The following is a 17427-nucleotide window of genomic DNA, read 5'->3' as shown; positions in this document are numbered from 1 at the left end:
AAACCGAACCAGGAGAAACGCACCAGGGAGTGGAACGTCAGACTCCTGCATAGCTAAGTATGGTGGAGTAGAATTGACATACATCATGGGGCAAAGTACAGGGTTCCAGTTTGACTTGTGTTCCGTAATAGACTGTAAAGGAAAGGATCGAAATTGGAGGGGGTACGATGTGTATTTATGTATGCTAACGCATAAAAGCAGGTGGTGTCCAACCTGGAATTTCGTGCTCACGTGGACTGGTGTGACTTGGTCGCCCAGGCCATGTGAGCAAGGAAAACTGTGTATCAGGGACAGGGTGAAATTGCAAAGAATTATGTGGCAAGGAAAACTGTGTATCAGGGACAGGGTGAAATTGCAAAGAATTATGTGCATTACAATGTTCTTAGACTGGCCAACAGCACTAGGGACGCAGTCGGGGGACTCTCTGAACAACTGGCAGCCACCTCCCTGATGACAGTACAGAATCGAATTGCGTTAGACATGCTTTTGGTGGAGAAAGGGGGTGTCTGCTCTATGTTCCAGGGCCTCTGCTGCACCTTCATTCCAAATAACACAGCTCCAGACGGGTCAGTAACTAAGGCGCTAGAAGGGCTGCGCACGCTCTCTGAGGAAATGCATGAACACTCAGGTATTGATAAACCCCTGGGTGGTATCTTCGAGAAGTGGTTCGGTAAGTGGAAAGATTTAGTGGTATTGGTATTCTTGTCTCTGGTTGGAATGCTCGCGGTGTTAGCATTATGTGGTTGTTGTTGTATCCCATGTATCCGGTCCCTCTGTGAAAGAATCATAGTGTCAGCTGTGGAGAGAAAACATCCACAGCTCCCACCATATCAGATGACTGAAATGGAGACGGCCACCCTGTTAGGAGGGCCGCCTACTGATTCAGATTCGGACTCAGACTCAGGAGAAGACAAGGTGTGAGTGGTCTCATGTGTATGAGACCAAAAGGGTCATCACTTCCTCTTTGGCCCTCACATACTCTTCTTCCCCTAGCACATCTGTATTAAGCACACCGTCTTTAATCATCAACATTGGCATTTGCATATTCTTCCCTGAATATGGTGGGGGAATTGGAGCTGTGGGTGTTTGGGGTAGCTCAGGATACAACCTATTAGAGGTGGGCTCTGGTGGTGGTGAGGCTGGATGCGGTGCAGGAGCAGACAGAGGTTGCTTATCTTTGTTTTGTTTTTTGTGACTTTTGTCTGTGTTTTTCCAATAGGCCATGGCTGTAACTGCCATCTGATGGAGCAGAGCTCGTTTGCGCTCCTTCATTTCTTTCTGATTTTTCCATTTTCTCTTTATAAATTTAGGTTCATTCTCCTTTTTAGCGTGTTCTTCCAAATCATTTCGTGCTTTTACTTCTGCAGCCTGCAATTTCTTTGTGACGTTTCCCGCCTCATCATCCCCAGGCAACTCACCTTGTGCCTGTAATGCCTTCCACAGCTCATCAAACTCCCTACCAACTTCCTGTCTCCGCTTATCCTCTACTCCTGACAACAACTGTTTTCTAATTTCCCTAAACTGAGTTTTTACCAGCATGGGAGGGCAGCCTCCCTGCTCGCGACAGTCCCTGTCGAATTCGCCGATCATCACGTTTCTCTGTCCCTCTTCCGCTCTGACTTGTTTCTACCAGTAAGGTACTGCTGCACACAATAAAAAACAAAAACAAAACAAAACTGTACACAATGCTTTGTGCCACGTGACCGCTCTACAATGCAGTCCACGCGGGCTTATTATTCCCCTTTTATCGCTGTGATTTCGCTGCTTAAGTTCCACCAGTTGCAGGCCGACACATCCAAGCTTCTACACCGCTCTCCTAGGAGGGTGCGGGATGCCTATAGCTCGGCGACAACTGGCTTCTATCTTAAGGCAAAATTACACAGCTTCCTCTTTTTCTTCCCCACAGAACACGACCACCGCTCAGGCACTGAGAGAGCAGGAATTTGAGTCACCTCTAATAGACTCTACACAACTCTCTCGCCCCGTAAAATAGCTGGTTGTCGGTAAGCCACCCACAAAACAATATCCCCTTAAAAGACTTATTTATTTACACTCCCAATATCAGGGTGGTTCTGCGGACCACTGAATAGATGTCTCAACATGAGCGATAGTATTCAGTGTTAGGGATCACATGGAAAACGCTCCCCTGCCCGCAGAACTCTGTAACCTCTTTTTTGTGTTGTAACAATCTACACAAAGGTCTTTCAACCTCAGACAACCCGTGTCTTCAGACTATATTCTCAGCTGTCCAAGGAGCAACCTTATGGGTCCCCCCCGAGCTTATCCACCTCCGGACACTCGTCTTTTTCTTTTTTAGAGATTAGATGGAAAACCTAGTCTCAGGGCTTTTCACCCGACTATGTTTCATATTTAGGAGTCAAATTTATGATTTGCTCCAGGGCCTTTCACCCTCTGCACTCTTCACTTTTGTGTTTTGTTTTAATTTTATTCCAGTACATTTTAGACTAGGAGACTTTAGTACAATGACAACACAAGTTTTAGCGTTTCCAATTGCAGAACTTCGATGTGTTGTCACGATACTGCTGTCCTCCGCTGTTGAATGTCTTTTGTCCCGTCACTTCTCCGGCTTCATCACGTCAGGGTCACCAATTGTGGGACTCGAGGCTCATCCTACTCTCCAGTGTGCTATGTGTGAACTCAGTCCTGCGTGTTCTTTAATGAAGCAATAGGAGAAGATATTCGGTCTCAGTTAATGTAGTTTATTAAGCAGTAAAGGAATAAAATTACAGAGCTCTGGGTCTCAACTTCACGTCCCTGACGAACAACAAAGGTGTGTCAGTTCACGAAGTCTGACCTCCTGTCCTTTCCCTGACCCAGTATATTTGAGCGTAACAGAGTGTCATTGTGCACGCAAGGCGTTGTCCTCTTCTCATTGGCAGTTCCACTTCCTCCTTCACCACACCACGCCCCTGCCTCGTGTTAATCTGACTCCTTCCCGCTGGCGGTGGGGGCGTGGTTCCTGTTTTGAAAGACAAGAGAACAACACAACTCCCTACACGTGCTGTACCTTACTATCTGTACATCACTTTCTATTCTTTTTACCATATATGAAACTAATTATCTAAGCATTGCGGTATGTTCTCCTCAGACTTCATGTCTCTTCCTCTCCTGTACTTCTCTACTTCTGCAAAGCAAACACATTCAGATCAGCTGAAATCATCTCAGTATTCTCATTGTTCACACATCTAAAACTTATATAGTGAAACACAACTTATAGTAAAACACATAAAATCATTCTATTCCCAACACTATGTACCGGGACACTGCTAATGCTGCTGCCGGGATACAGCTGAGGAGGAGCCGGCTGCTAATGCTATGTACCGGGACACTGCTAACGCTGCTGCCGGTATACAGCTGAGGAGGAGCCGGCTGCTAATGCTATGTACCGGGACACTGCTAATGCTGCTTGCCGTGCTGCTGTAGCTCAGTCGTAACTGTAACTGATGCTGAGACTCTTCTGACTGCGTGACTGGTAGACGGAGGTGGGTGGCGCAACAGGCCAAAACACAAATTCAAAACATAAACATGATTTGCGGACTGTAAAAAATTTTTTTAAATGCGAATATTCTGGCTGTGCTATTGTTTTCCGTGAGATCAGTATGTTATATGAACATTATTCCTTAGTCTCTGTGACATATTAGGATGATTTTATGACTATTTGCTTTAGATTTCTTACATATAGCTCCTTTAACCCTAAAGTTACCTCACTAACGGCAAAACCTGCTTTGTAGTACAGGCCTCCAGTCAAACCAGCAGATGGTGGCATACTTTCCAGAGTGGGATTGCTGTCAGTGAGGAATAGAAGGAAAACTTTTGCATAACAAGAGCATCACAGCTCCCTGACAACCTTTTTGTGGACAAAATCCCTTCATTTTGATAACACAAGTCTTTCTATTGTGAAAGAACCATGGTGTTGACAATGCAGTGGCTTGCATGGCTACATAAATGGTGGCTTTTAATTATGGAAATAACGTAGTCAGAGCAGCAGGCAGGTCTGATGTGGCGCTGCAGCAGAATGCTGTCTGTATGGACACTGCAATGCCAGCATTTGGATTTTTTTTCTTCTTCTTTTTTTTTTGCATTCTAGTGCACACAGATATTTTGTATAACGAAAGTCGTGTGGACAAAATTATTATTTTAAAATGGAGCGGAAAAATATCGATTAAAAAAATATATGCCTACGTATAGACAGGGCCTTAACAATACACACTTTTAGACGTAGGTGTTGGCAAGGTAACGTTAGATACACCAAAGAGGAGAGCGAGTGTAACGTTACAACCAAGACAGTCAAACGCAACCCCGGAGTTCGAACGGGAGTCAGTGATGACTTATGAGTTTTAGAATAAGGTTACAGTGCTAACGATATAGATAGGGGAACTGCCCATTGGTCCGACATCCCATTGTTCCGACCATATTAAACCCGTTGTTCCGAAGTCCGTTCCGAAATCATCATGATGCCCTGTGGTTAAGGTCTGGTTAGGTTTAGGAATAAAAACCACTTGGTTAAGGTCAGGAAAAGATCATGGTGTGGGTTAAAATGAAAAAGAAAGTGACAAACACATAAGCTGTGAGCCTGCTTCGCCTCAAGCCTTTCCCAGCTGACCCAGAGCCGGTCGCGGCGCACCATCAAGGTAGAAATACGCCCGCCGGGAGCCGTTCAGCACCGTGGGTCGTCGGACTAATGGGATGTCGGACCAATGGGCTGTCGGACCAATGACATGGACCCATAGATAGTAGTGTTAACGTTACTAGTAAGTGGAAACGCACAAGGAAGATAACGTTAATGTTTCAGAGGCTACGCTACAGTAGGCTAACGTTAGCCATTAGCAACTGGATGCTGTGTTGTCATATAACATTATAGCATATGTTACATTGGAGGCGAGGAGAGATGTTACGGGAGTGGTTACGTTAAGTTGGAGGCCTCCACGTGGGGAAGACAGACAGGACGCTCGGCCAATCATTGCATCATTGCGGTCGGAGTTTTCTTAGAACCATATGAGAATGGTATAATTTTTTATCTCTGGTGGAATTCACTTACATTTTAGTGTGCCATCAGCTTATTCATAGCATTTTAACCTAAACAAAGAAAGTGTTGCTATAAATAAAAATTTTATGCTTACCTTTCTTTCTTGTGCTGATGGCAGCCATTTTGAAAAGACAGGAAACGCAAAGTTGGCAAGGCCACACCCTCATACATGGGACATCATTTTAAAGCTACATTTGTCCTCTCTTAGAAACAAGAGGACTTAGTAAAGTGGCATGTATAGTATGAGAGTTATGTCTAAAACTTGAATGTGTACTTCAGTGTACAAAAATGAATTACTGGGTCTCAATGATGGAGCTGGGGCCTCCCTAGTTTAGAGCACTCGTCTTCCATGAAGAAGGTCCAGGGTTCAAATTCTGCTGGGGTCGACATCAGCAAAGGCATATGGTCACAAGAGGTTCCTGTCGCCTAATCAAACGGGATCAGATTGCTTCAGGATTAGAGAGTAACTCCAGAATCTGAGCCAAGTCCTCAATGAGCGCACATCTCAAACCTGTTGTAGACGGGAGGTTCCAGACATAAACGCAGATTTATTGAGGTCCTGATGTACATGTAGGTGCAGGGTTCTGCTTCAACACTTGATGGCCGGTAAAAGTGTTATCTAAACTATTCAAAGTCTTATTGAAGGCCTGTATTATTTCCAAGGCCCAGAAAGTCCAGTATTATCCAGGGACAAAGCCAAACAATGAAAGTTCTTCGCCAAAACATCAAAAATGCATGTCTATAAATGGAAGACAAACTTTTCTTTGTGACAAGCTGACATTTTTGAGATTTTTCTGAAGGGTGGGAATGATATGCAGCGCTGCCTGTCATTATTAAAAGGTCTCTGTTGGGAAATGGAAGCAGCAATTCAGGCAATCTGAAATCATTTATCAGAGACTAACTATGACAAGGCAATTCAGCTTCTTGAATGGTGACAGTCACAATCAGTTGTTTGTTTAAAGCATGTCGCAGAACTGTAGTCAGTGCACTGAAAAATGGCTGCGCAAATGAGCTGTCAACAAACAATTCAGGATTAAGATCTAAACGCCATGGAAAAATCTTTGCTTTCAGACATGACTCAGCAAATAGAAGTACTTTGTATCAATGAGTCCCCATGACTACTGATAATGAACCAATGTGGTGCATGTCTGACTTTTGCAAGGTCATCTGTACAGAATGCTGCTTTAAAGCAACAGAGTATTAATTCTAGAGCTTTTGCTCGACCCAGGCCTTTAGATAGTGCACATAGTGCATTGTATAGAGCAGCAGTCCCTAATAGTGTGCTTTGCGGTCAAAATCTTCATCATTTTAAAATAAAGCATGAATGTTTTATTCATTTGTTCATCAATCAATACATTTGTGTAAAACCAAACCAAACCAAACCAAAACAAAACATTTACTTCAACCACTTAAGTAACATTAAATATACTGAATACATTTCTCCAATGTTTGCTGCTGCTGCTTTTTAAAAAAAAAAAAAAAAAAAAAAATTAAAACAAATGATGGCCTCTTACTGAAATTCATTCTGTTTTTTTAACTTTTGTGTTTTTTCTTGGGTGTCGATGAATCTGTGTGTCCTGTGCTTAAGTGGTTAAACCCAGTTTCATAATTTCCTGGGGGGGAAATACCCCTAGGTGGCGTTGTCGACAGTCCTCCTTCTCCCCTTGCTCATGCCACATTTACATGCTGCACTGGGCCTACACTTACTTGGAGGAGCCGGGATGTCGCGTGAGGATCCTTTTCCTTGACTTTTCACGGGCTTTTAATACTATCCAGCCCCCATACTGAGAGACCAGTTGGAGGGGATGGGAGTAGATTGCTTCCTGACCTCCTGGATAACAGACTACTACCTGATAGAGCGGCCTCAGTAAGTCAGGCTTGGAAGCTGTAGCCCCTTTTACACTGCCAGATTTTTGGTGAATATTGGGCCGTTTTGCCAGCAAGCTGCGAGCGTTTAGACACACAGAGCCGGATTTGCGAATTGATCCAAGGTGCCCAATTTTCCGCCTCGTAGGGTAGACATATTGGCAGAACCTTTTTGGTTTAAAAAGAATGAGGCGCCCTTCCACCTAGGGAGGGGCTGTTGATGACTTGTGGGAGGAGCTGTTGATGATGCTGCACATGCAACCCACTGGCGGTGGACTAACAGGAAGCAGCTGATAGCAGGAATGAGCAGCTAGTAGCAAGAGGGAAACGCAAATCTAAAAGACGCTGTTAAGATGAGCAACTGGGGAGACAAGAAATTGCGTGCCTTCCTTGCTCTTGCAAATGAAGAGGCCATTAACCATCAAGTGACGGGAACGGTGAAGGACGGGCCAACTTATGAGAGAATCGCTGAAGGACTGACCGGCCGCGGCTTCTCTCGGAGTACGTCACTGTTTATGTCACACGCTGAGCTACACATTTTGTTACTTGCTCACGCCCCCCCAAAAATGGCACATTCTGTATGAACAAAACTAGGCAGGCGGCATTTTGCTGCACTCCCCGATTTTGTTTTCATACTGCCAATGCTGAAAAAAGACTGATTGGGTCATAAGGACAGAGGGATGTCGTATGCTGTAAAGCCCTGTGAGGCAAATTGTGATTTGTGATGTGAGGCAAATTGTGATTTGTGATATTGGGCTTTATAAATAAAATTGATTGATTGATTGATTGGGCTTTCCTGCAAATTTGCAAAATTCCTATTTAAAAAGGGCTTGTGTCTCTGGGATGGTCAGGAGCAGCACTGGTGCTTTACAGGGAACTGTTTTAGCACCATTCCTGTTCACACTCTACACAGCGGACTTTAAGTACAACTCAGTATCCTGCCACATACAAAAATACTATGATGATACAGCTATTGTGGCTTGTATCAGGAGCATTCAGGAACAGGAGTGCAGGGACCTCGTGGATGCCTTCAGGGACTGGTGCAGTAAATGCTGTCTCAACCTGAACACAGCCAAAAACTAAGGAGATGGTGGTGGATTTCAGAAGAAAGAGGTCACCCCATCAACCAGTCTCCATACAGGGTGAGGACATTGAGGTGGTGCACACCTACAAATATCTGGGGGTCCTCCTGGATGATAAGCTGGACTGGTCCTCTAATACTGACAGAGCTGCCTATTCTTCCTGTGGACACTGAGATCCTTTGATTTGTGTGTGGAGATGTTGACCATCTTCTATCACACAGTGGTGGCCAGTGCACTTCTCTAGGCTGCAGTGTGTTGGGGAAACAGCTTGACAGACAAAAACACAGAGCATTTGGACAGGCTGGTTAAAAAAGGTGGCTCAGTGCTTGGCAGGAGATTGGACCCACTAAGAACTGTGGTGGAGAGGGCCACATTGAACAAACTGAAAGCTATAATGGACAATAGCAGACACCCTCTCCACAGCCTCCTGGAGCGACAGAGGAGCAGCTGCAGCAGTCGGCTCATCTCACTGCGTTGCAGAACAGAGCGTTTCAGGAGATCCTTCCTCCCCACGGCAATAAGACAGTTTAATACATTCTGAATCCAGTCACACGCACACTAACAAATTTTCACAACTGGATTGGACTGTGTAATGGACAATTTCTATTTTAATTTAATCTCTATATGCACTTATTTGAATGTATTTTATTTTATTTGTTTTTTTTTGTCTTTTATGAGCTGCTGGACAACTGAATTTCCCTTTGGGATAAATAAAGTTCTTTCTATTCTATTCTATTCTATTCTATTCTATTTCATAAAACACATGACATTTCACAAAACATTTCACAAAAAAAACATTCACAAAACACAACAAACCACTTTTTACATGTTTTGAAATGTGTTTTGACCCTCAGGACCACCGTATTTATCAGTTATTTCATTAAAAACAAAAGCTGTAAAGGTCTACAATTAATCAGATGGCCCACTCCATTAACTGTAGTGTTTTGTGAAAGAACATAAAAAGAACACATAAAAGATCACATGGGACCAGAGTTTATAATATCACTCAGTAAACATTGTACTGAACATAAAATGACAAATGCAAGTAAAATATTCAGAAATCACAATATTACAATACATTAAACATGGGTAAAACAAATAGTCAATAGTTCAACTTGGGGCTGATCCTGTTCATCCACCTTTTAAAGAATTTAAAAAACTGCCCTCAGGAAGACATTATAGAGCTGCTGCAGCAATCACGAAAGAAAGATTATCAGTGTACATGGTCAAAGATCAAAGTCACTGTGACCTCACAAAATGTTTTTGTCCATAACTCAATAATTTATATATTATGACAAAATTTCACACAAATGTCTAATAGAATGAAATAATGAAGTGCTGACATTTTATATCCAAAAGGTCAAAGGTCAATTTCACTGTAACATCATAATGTTCTGCAGAAATACTTTTCTGGCCATAATTCAACATCATAACTCAGGAACAGAAGGGGAGACATTCGGTCAGATACAGGATTAGTGACTGTATTCTGTAATCATGGGTGTCCACCTTAAAACTGTGCAGATTGTATAGACCTTCTGTGCTGCCATATTTAAGATGTGTGTGAAGCATCCATGTTTCAGAAGATGTAACTACTTTGCAGCAACATCCATATTTGAAGCATTGTCTACTGTCATGGCTAGATATGAGTCTGGAGGCATACAACTGTAAGGCGGGAGTTCTAGTTTATTATACCATTATCATATTATTATCCTTTTTGCTGCCTTGTATACCATATAAGATTATTATCTCAGTGGTTTATGGCTGAGGTTACTGCCTTATGACAATTTTACAGCTGATTTAAAATCATTAGTTGACTTATTGTCCTTTTACCAAATCTTCTTCTGCAAATGATACTACATTTATTACAAAGTTGTACCAGTGTGGCCGGTGTTTAGGAGGCGTCCATGAAAAGCCTCTTGATAGCCAATGAACTCAAAAGGAGTGAGAGATTCATCTGGTTTCATTCTCTTTGTAACAATGTTAACTAGAGACTGACGTCTGCCATTGCAGTGCTGTGAAACCACTTCCCATACCGCTGGACCTGCAGGAGGGTGAAAAAGGTAACTTTACTACTGTATGTTTTCTTCTTTTGTTTAAAAATATTATGGTCAGCAGCTTATCTTGAGGTGTACCTGTGCAGGCGTGACTGCATGTAACTTGGGACTGGTAACACCAATCTACAAGAACAGGTTTGAAATAAGTCATAATTGAAAATAAAAACGGCAAGAACAAATCCAAACCTGCAGCTGCAGAATACTCTGTAGAGCAAACTAAGCGAAAATATGTATTTGAAATTTCTCATTTGTAAATAAAAAGCCCAAACATCAGTATCTCATATCATGTGACTTATTAACAAACAAAATGCTACCAAAAAAAGCCTCTGTACACTGAACACATTTTTAAAATACTGAATCAATTAATTTGTTTTTCTTCCTTAGACAACATACCTGCCCCTGAGACAATCGTCATGGAAGATGCAAACAAAAATAAAACAGGTGCAAGCAACATTGTGACTGTACTGTAGCTGTCAGAGTGTGCCTGAATAAAATTGAGGGTTGTGAAGGATGATGCCAGGGGAGAGTTCAACCAGCCTCTTATAAGACAGATAGACCCACCGATCAATCCCGCCCACATCGCATGCTTTAGTTTTTATGACTCCTGATTTCTCTATGACCGCTGATACACAGCAAACACTGAAGAAGAGGGATATCCATACGATAGTGAATGGACCCTTATTCACAGGGGTTTGGCCTGAAAACTCACAGCTTGAATGATGAAGTTTAGATTTGTTTGACAGAAAAATCTCCACCTGATCAGATACAGTATGGTGAACTTATTTAGGTGCAACATGGATTTTCTTTACTTAAAGGAATACTTCACCCAAAACAAAATGCATGTGATTGGGTAGTACTGAGCGTACGACTGGATAAATGAGACTTGGATTGTACTGCATGAGTTGTCAGAGATTTTATAGGTGGATGTTTTGATATAGTTTTGCTGTTGTTAAACACAGTCCCCAATCAATCATTAAATCAAAATGTTTTCCTTGGAGCTATGTGAGAAAAATAGTTTTCCTTATGAAATCAAGGTAACACTGCATGACTTATGGATCTGCAAAATGTTATTTTGTGGGTAAACTATTTATTCGATGTTTTCTAGCAGTTAAAGTTATCAGTAAATGACAGATTGTAATTCATCTTAAATTACTTGTTATTGCTACTCCTTGTACAAGTAATACTGTCAGGCCACGTGCACTGATGTTTTTGGTATTGCTATTTTTACTTTTTGATATCTATTTGTGCTAAATTTCATATAGCCATTTAACTTGCAATGTGTTCTGTCTGTATTTTTATATCATTAATGATATTATTTTAGTGTAGCACAAATATTAGCACTTATATGACGGCATACAGTAGAACATTTTCACTAATATGACACATATATATACATCATATTCCTCAGTGTAATGACCTGTTTCATAAGATCTGCATGCTTAAATTAGTCCCTTTAATATCTATGTACAGAGCCTAACCAGCTGAGGATCTCACTATCAAATTATTTTAAGAAAAAATTAAAAATTGCCTTTCCCACTTGAATCTTTATGTTAAGTGAAGACAGTAATTGGTATCTGATATAAAGTGGATGTAGTTTCAGCATTAAAAAACTATATATATAATTAGTATATATATGTGTGTGTGTGTGTGTGTGTGTGTGTGTGTGTGTGTGTGTGTGTGTGTGTGTGTAATGAATGATTTGCATTTCTAAGCATCTGTCACAAGGGCTGGATATTAAAATGATTAAGCTTGTTGTCCTTTACATATCATAGTTTGTTGATTTGAATTGAATTAGTTCTGTCTTGGGAGATGGACAAAAGTTTAGGTTATTCGTGTGCCACAACTGCACAAGACAGAGAAAGGAAACAGTGGCATAGATGTACAATGTACACATATACACATATGGAGACATTTACATACAAAAAAATCTCTTTGCATCATGAAATATAGGTGCACTATGAATGTATGATAAAATAAGCAATAACGAGAAATACAGTCATCTCGAAATAATTTTGTTTGTGTGTGTGTGTGTGTGCGCCAAAGATACTCAATATACATAGTAAAATAAAGATATATATATATATATATGTATATATATATATATATATATATATACATAGTAAACTATGTAGGCATATGTACTATATTTTAATTCATGCTAAAATGAAATATACAGATGAAGTAAAATAATATAGGCTAGAAGTACAAAAAGTATGTAGGCTGCTGTACATGCAGAATAAAGGGAAGTACAAGTATAAATAATGCTGAAATGCATGAGTAAAATTACAGGGAGGGCACAACAATAATATAAATCAAATGTAATAAAACAAACAAACAAACAAACATGGAAATATAGAATATTAATGGAATAAAATTGTAGGAACTGTCAAGGGGTTTTATATGAGACGCCACATGCAATCCTACAGCGCGCATTTTCCCTGAATGCAGCACAATGACGTAATGAGCATGAGCGGAACTGAACCACTTCCGCTTTGCTGCCTTCAGGAGCCACCCACTGTAGGAGTTTAGGAGAGCCTCTGTCTCTGCTGCCAAACTCGGTGTCCCTCTCCTCATTTAACGTGAGGCTGTATTCACAGCAGGTAACCGGTGTGTGGACTGTGATGGACCGCTGGGGGGGCAGAGTGGCTCTGGTGACCGGAGCTTCGGTCGGGATCGGGGCGGCCATAGCGAAGGAGCTGGTCCGGTACGGTATGAAGGTGGTGGGCTGTGCCAGGGACGTCGAAAAAATACAGGTTTGTTCTGAACTTCATAGTGCAGACTTTTCTGCACCCTGAGGTGAGACAGTCCGTCCAAGTTAAGTTTAACTTGTCTAGCTAAACTTCCAAAGCGGAAGTGACTGTTGATAAATGCATCTGTTGTTTCAGTACTCAAAGTAGCTTAACTAATTAAAACTTTGTTTCAGTACTCAAAGTAGCTTAACTAATTAAAACTTAAAAACGTAAAATGTATCTTTGTTGGCTACAAAAGACACACACACACACACACACACACACACACACACACACACACACTCAAAAGGCTCTGTGATAAACTTTAGCCTATGTATTTAAGTCTCTGGAGCCCCTAAAATCCCAAAAGGTGATTATGTATTCATCTAAATACTTTTCTTGCAGTTGCATTAGATGTAAAGCCAGGTTTTCCCTAAATCTACAGATCTACAGTAATCGTGTTCATGTCAAAATAAACCTTTGATCGACACATGAGGTGGATTGTGTAATCAGCTGAGGTGACTGTAAAGCTGATTGTTTGACAACTTTATTTGTGTTTGATTTCAGAAACTGGCAGCCGAGTGTCAAAGTGCAGGCCACAGCGGTGTTTTGGTGCCTTTCAAGTGTGACTTGAACAACGAGGAAGAGATTCTGTCCATGTTTGCTGCCATCAAGGCGCAGCACAAGGGGGTGGATGTGTGCATCAACAACGCTGGGCTGGCTCATCCAGAGTCACTGTTGAATGGCAAAACCAGTGGCTGGAAGAACATGCTAGATGTAAGATCATCACAAGTGTTTTTATTTTAGAAATCAAATATGATAAAAATATATCTTTGTAAAATACAGTACAAATTTAGCTGCCTCAGTTTCAGGGTTCCGGTATTGGTCATACTGTCTCTGTCATGACTCACTGGGACATTTGCATGGAACTGAACAGAGACATTGTTAATGTTATTAGTTACATCTTTGGTTTTTTTCCACCATGACAAGACAAAAATAGGGAGCCATGACAACATTATAGATCAGTAAAGCTTCACTTTTTCAGATACAGTGACTTCTAAGAAAAACAAATTGCACACAAAGAAAACATTCAGCAAATCTAAAAGGAAACATTGAGTTCATTCATTCGTTTCCGTAACCTGAGCCTATCCCAGACGGAACAGGTTTCCACTGAGTTCAGTATCAACTGAAAACAGGGAAATGTCTCCTACACCTTTAGGCTGACTCATTTATAGTTTGCAAAGTGGCTAAAAAAGCAGTTTTCTTGTGTATGTTAATGAATGGTTGAGTTACCTCTCTGTGTATGATTGGAATTTCTGTTGCCAGTTGTTCTCCACCATCAGACTAGAGGCCATTAACTGGAAGGTATTGATGTCTTAACTTGTTGCTTTCCTTCTCTGTGTCTTGCAGGTGAATGTTCTTGCATTGTGTATATGCACCCGTGAAGCGTATCAGTCAATGAAAGAAAGAAATGTTGACGATGGGCACATCATAAACTTAAACAGGTACAGTTTTTGTGAAGTACAGTAAGTTTAATTAATATTTCAGGGCCTGTCCCACAATCTGTTTCCTTTAGACTAAAATTTCAAATATTATTATCATCTCTATTCAAATTTCCACTATGGCAACATTACTCAATAGAGCTGTGTATTTTATCATCTTATTCTGATAAGTATAATAAAGGATCACCCATGTATGGACCAAAGTAGAGCTGTTCATGTACACAGAACACATTTGAGTTTCAGATCAAAGGGTGAATATGAGACAAGAGTTCAGAATATTATATATATTTCCTGGTATTTACATTTAGATGTGTTCAACAACTCAGGAGGATATAGTACCTTTTGTTTGAACCCAGTCTCCTCTTCAGGAAGTGAAGAGCATGCTGTATTGGGTTAACCCTTTGAAACCTGGAGCAACATCACTTAGCCTGTGTTGCTTTCAGGCGCCTTTCACAAGTATTTAAACCTTTGAACCCTGAGCAAATTGGTTTTCTTTTGAAACCATGGGAAAAAAGGCAATGAGTAACTTAGTAAGAAATGTGCCACAAATTGTTAAAAAAAAAATATATATATATAGAAATAGAAAAAAATAGATTCAGAAAATTATTTTTTGAAAATGAAAAAAAAATTGGAAAAAATATTTATAATAATATTTTTACATTTTAAAATTATGTTGTAGAATTACTATAATTTTTTAGCACTCTTTCTATGTCATTTCCTTGGTTTTTATTTTCTTCCTTTTTTTAAGCTATTTTTCTTGTTTTAATTTTCTCTTTTTACTGATTTTTTTTGCAAATTTGTGGGTCATTTCCGTTGCTCATTGTTTTCATCCCATGTTTTTAAAAGAAATTCAAGCTAATTTGCTCAGGGTTCACAGGGTTAAGGTCCGGTGATTGACTTGGCCAGTCTACACCTTTCCTTTAACTTTTGTTGTGTTGGCACTGTGTTCTCGATCATTGTCTTGCTGCATTAGGAATTTCCTCCCGATTAGTTCGGATGCATTTCTCTGTAAAGTGGCTTCTGAATTCATTCTGCACACATCTAGATTTGAATACCAGGAAATAAAAGTGGAATTTCTGAACTCTTGTCTCACATTAATCTTTTGATCTGAAACCCAAATGTCTTCAGTGTACAACAAAAAACAGAGGAAATGTCCCTGCGTTCCAATAGTTTTGCATGGGACTGTATGTATTTTTGATTTGGGGTTAACTGTCACTTTAAATGATAATTCTCGATAACAAATCAGTCAGATTTACATTTTTAGGATTTTTTTTTTTTTTTTACATTTACAACTACTAGAGACTGAGATCATATCAATAAATGCTGGTGCTGGTTAATTCTTCCTGCATCTCATGTATCTTCTTCTGTTGCAGCATGAGCGGACATCGTGTTGTCCCCAGTACTGATGTACATTTCTACAGCTCCACCAAATTTGCTGTGACGGCCCTGACGGAGGGTCTGAGACAGGAGCTGCGTGAAGCAAACACCCACATCAGAGCCACAGTAAGAGATCCTAAAAAATACTTTTTACCCTACACATTTACACACCTGCAACTCTGCATTGTGCTTTATCAAACAATTAACATGTCTAAAGATAAATCTAAAATCTACCACAGCATCATTAACACCAGTATTGGCTGTTACAAGAGCACGGTATTTCATAAAGTTTGCTCATGTCTGATATGATCCACTCTTTTTACAGTGTATTTCTCCTGGTGTGGTGGAGACAGAATTTGCTCCACGTCTCTACAGTGACAATGCTGACAAAGCTGCCGCTGTATACACTAAATTTAGGGTAAAATATTATTCCTACATTCTCACCAGAATAGAAAAAGTATCTGAACCGTTTAAGCAGTACATATTTTTATTTCACCTTTCACTTCTCTTACAGCCTTTGGAAGCAATAGATGTTGCAAATGCTGTAACATATGTCCTAAGTGCCCCTCCCCATGTGCAGGTATGTCATTTCATGTGCTTTCTATTGTGACTTATCACACGTGTTCAACCTTTGCTATTTCACTGTTGACATATCATTAATCGACACATACTGAGATAACCTTTACATGTCTTTACTTTTAGATTGGCGACATTCAGATGCGACCTGTGGAGCAGGTGTCATAGTTATGCAACATGAGACGGCTGATTTAATGTACTGACACTGTCTTAATCTACTTGGTTCACTACAATTACTTTATCTGATCATGGAATTAATTTTGTTTAAATTTCTACAATAAATTGCACTTGTATGGAATAAAATGTCTGATCTGAAGATAAAATTTGTTGCTTCAGTTACTTCATTTTTATTGTCATACATTGTAGCTGGGCAGTAAACAAGTAGATCACAGAGATGCACCAATCCTGACCATAACTTAAACTTACTGAATTAAAAATATCTTAGAAATTACTTATCTCTAACCAACACAGGACAATGCTTCAGTAGGCATCAGGACTCAAACTTACAACCTTAGACCCCAAGGGCAAATCAAGATCTTATTGAGCTTCCTGCCAGGTGAGAAACTACTGATTGGCTTCACAATGACACAAGGGTTGCATATAGAGACAGAGTTTAAACTAGTGTTAAAATAAATAAATAAAAATCAGTTAACAGGACGACATTCTGAGATTTTTACAAAGACTGATTGCTTCATAATACACAAACTGATGTGTAAAAATGCACTTATTCCCGTTGATGTTGATAGTTTACACGAGGATAAAAGTCAAAATATTGTCAAAAATTCAGCTTTTGAGATATAATTTTGAAATTGACCAAAGTAGTCCTACCATGATGGCAAAATTTTGTCCTGTTTTTCAATGAACACTGGAGATTCATGTAATGAGAATTTGTTGTCGCTCTTTATGTTGTTTGTACTAAAACATTTTGATGTAATGTGGGCTCAATCTGTGATATTGCAAAAACCTGGCTGGATCGTTTGTAGAGGACAGTCTGAAGATTTTGGGTTGTGAATTTGGTGTTGACAGAACAAAAAATATTAGATGAGACGGATGTAATTTGTTTACGGTTTCTGCAAAAACAGGCTGTTAAGCTTCATCATTCCTGCCAGATCCAGGTGTGTAAAATTTTGGCTGTATTTGGACTACATTTTAGTGAAAGTTGCAAAGTCGTAGCACGTCTGACTGATTTGTTCT

General features: G+C 40.2%; 1 protein-coding gene across 1 annotated transcript; it reads left to right on the top strand.

Annotated features, from left to right (window-relative positions):
• The first annotated feature begins 12539 nt into the window (after positions 1-12539).
• Positions 12540-16556, top strand: LOC126400427 (dehydrogenase/reductase SDR family member 11-like). Its single transcript, XM_050061103.1, has 7 exons — positions 12540-12802; positions 13346-13555; positions 14189-14283; positions 15654-15783; positions 15983-16075; positions 16172-16237; positions 16360-16556. Exons 1-7 carry the CDS (start codon positions 12671-12673, stop codon positions 16399-16401), a joined length of 768 nt encoding a protein of 255 aa, XP_049917060.1. The 5' UTR covers positions 12540-12670; the 3' UTR covers positions 16402-16556.
• Positions 16557-17427: the final 871 nt, after the last annotated feature.

Source organism: Epinephelus moara, chromosome 2 (assembly GCF_006386435.1).
Source record: "Epinephelus moara isolate mb chromosome 2, YSFRI_EMoa_1.0, whole genome shotgun sequence".
In the NCBI taxonomy this organism is placed as follows: domain Eukaryota; kingdom Metazoa; phylum Chordata; class Actinopteri; order Perciformes; family Serranidae; genus Epinephelus; species Epinephelus moara.
Note: the sequence above shows the minus strand (reverse complement) of the source record. Positions and strands in the feature narration are given on the sequence as shown.

What these genes read in the sequence shown, in the direction of transcription:
- LOC126400427 (XM_050061103.1), top strand. Translation starts at nt 12,671, where the DNA reads ATGGACCGCTGGGGGGGCAGAGTGGCTCTGGTGACCGGAGCTTCGGTC. An exon ending in CACATCATAAACTTAAACAG is followed by an intron (nt 14,284 to 15,653) that starts GTACAGTTTTTG and finishes CTTCTGTTGCAG; the next exon opens with CATGAGCGGACATCGTGTTG. An exon ending in CTGTATACACTAAATTTAGG is followed by an intron (nt 16,076 to 16,171) that starts GTAAAATATTAT and finishes CTTCTCTTACAG; the next exon opens with CCTTTGGAAGCAATAGATGT.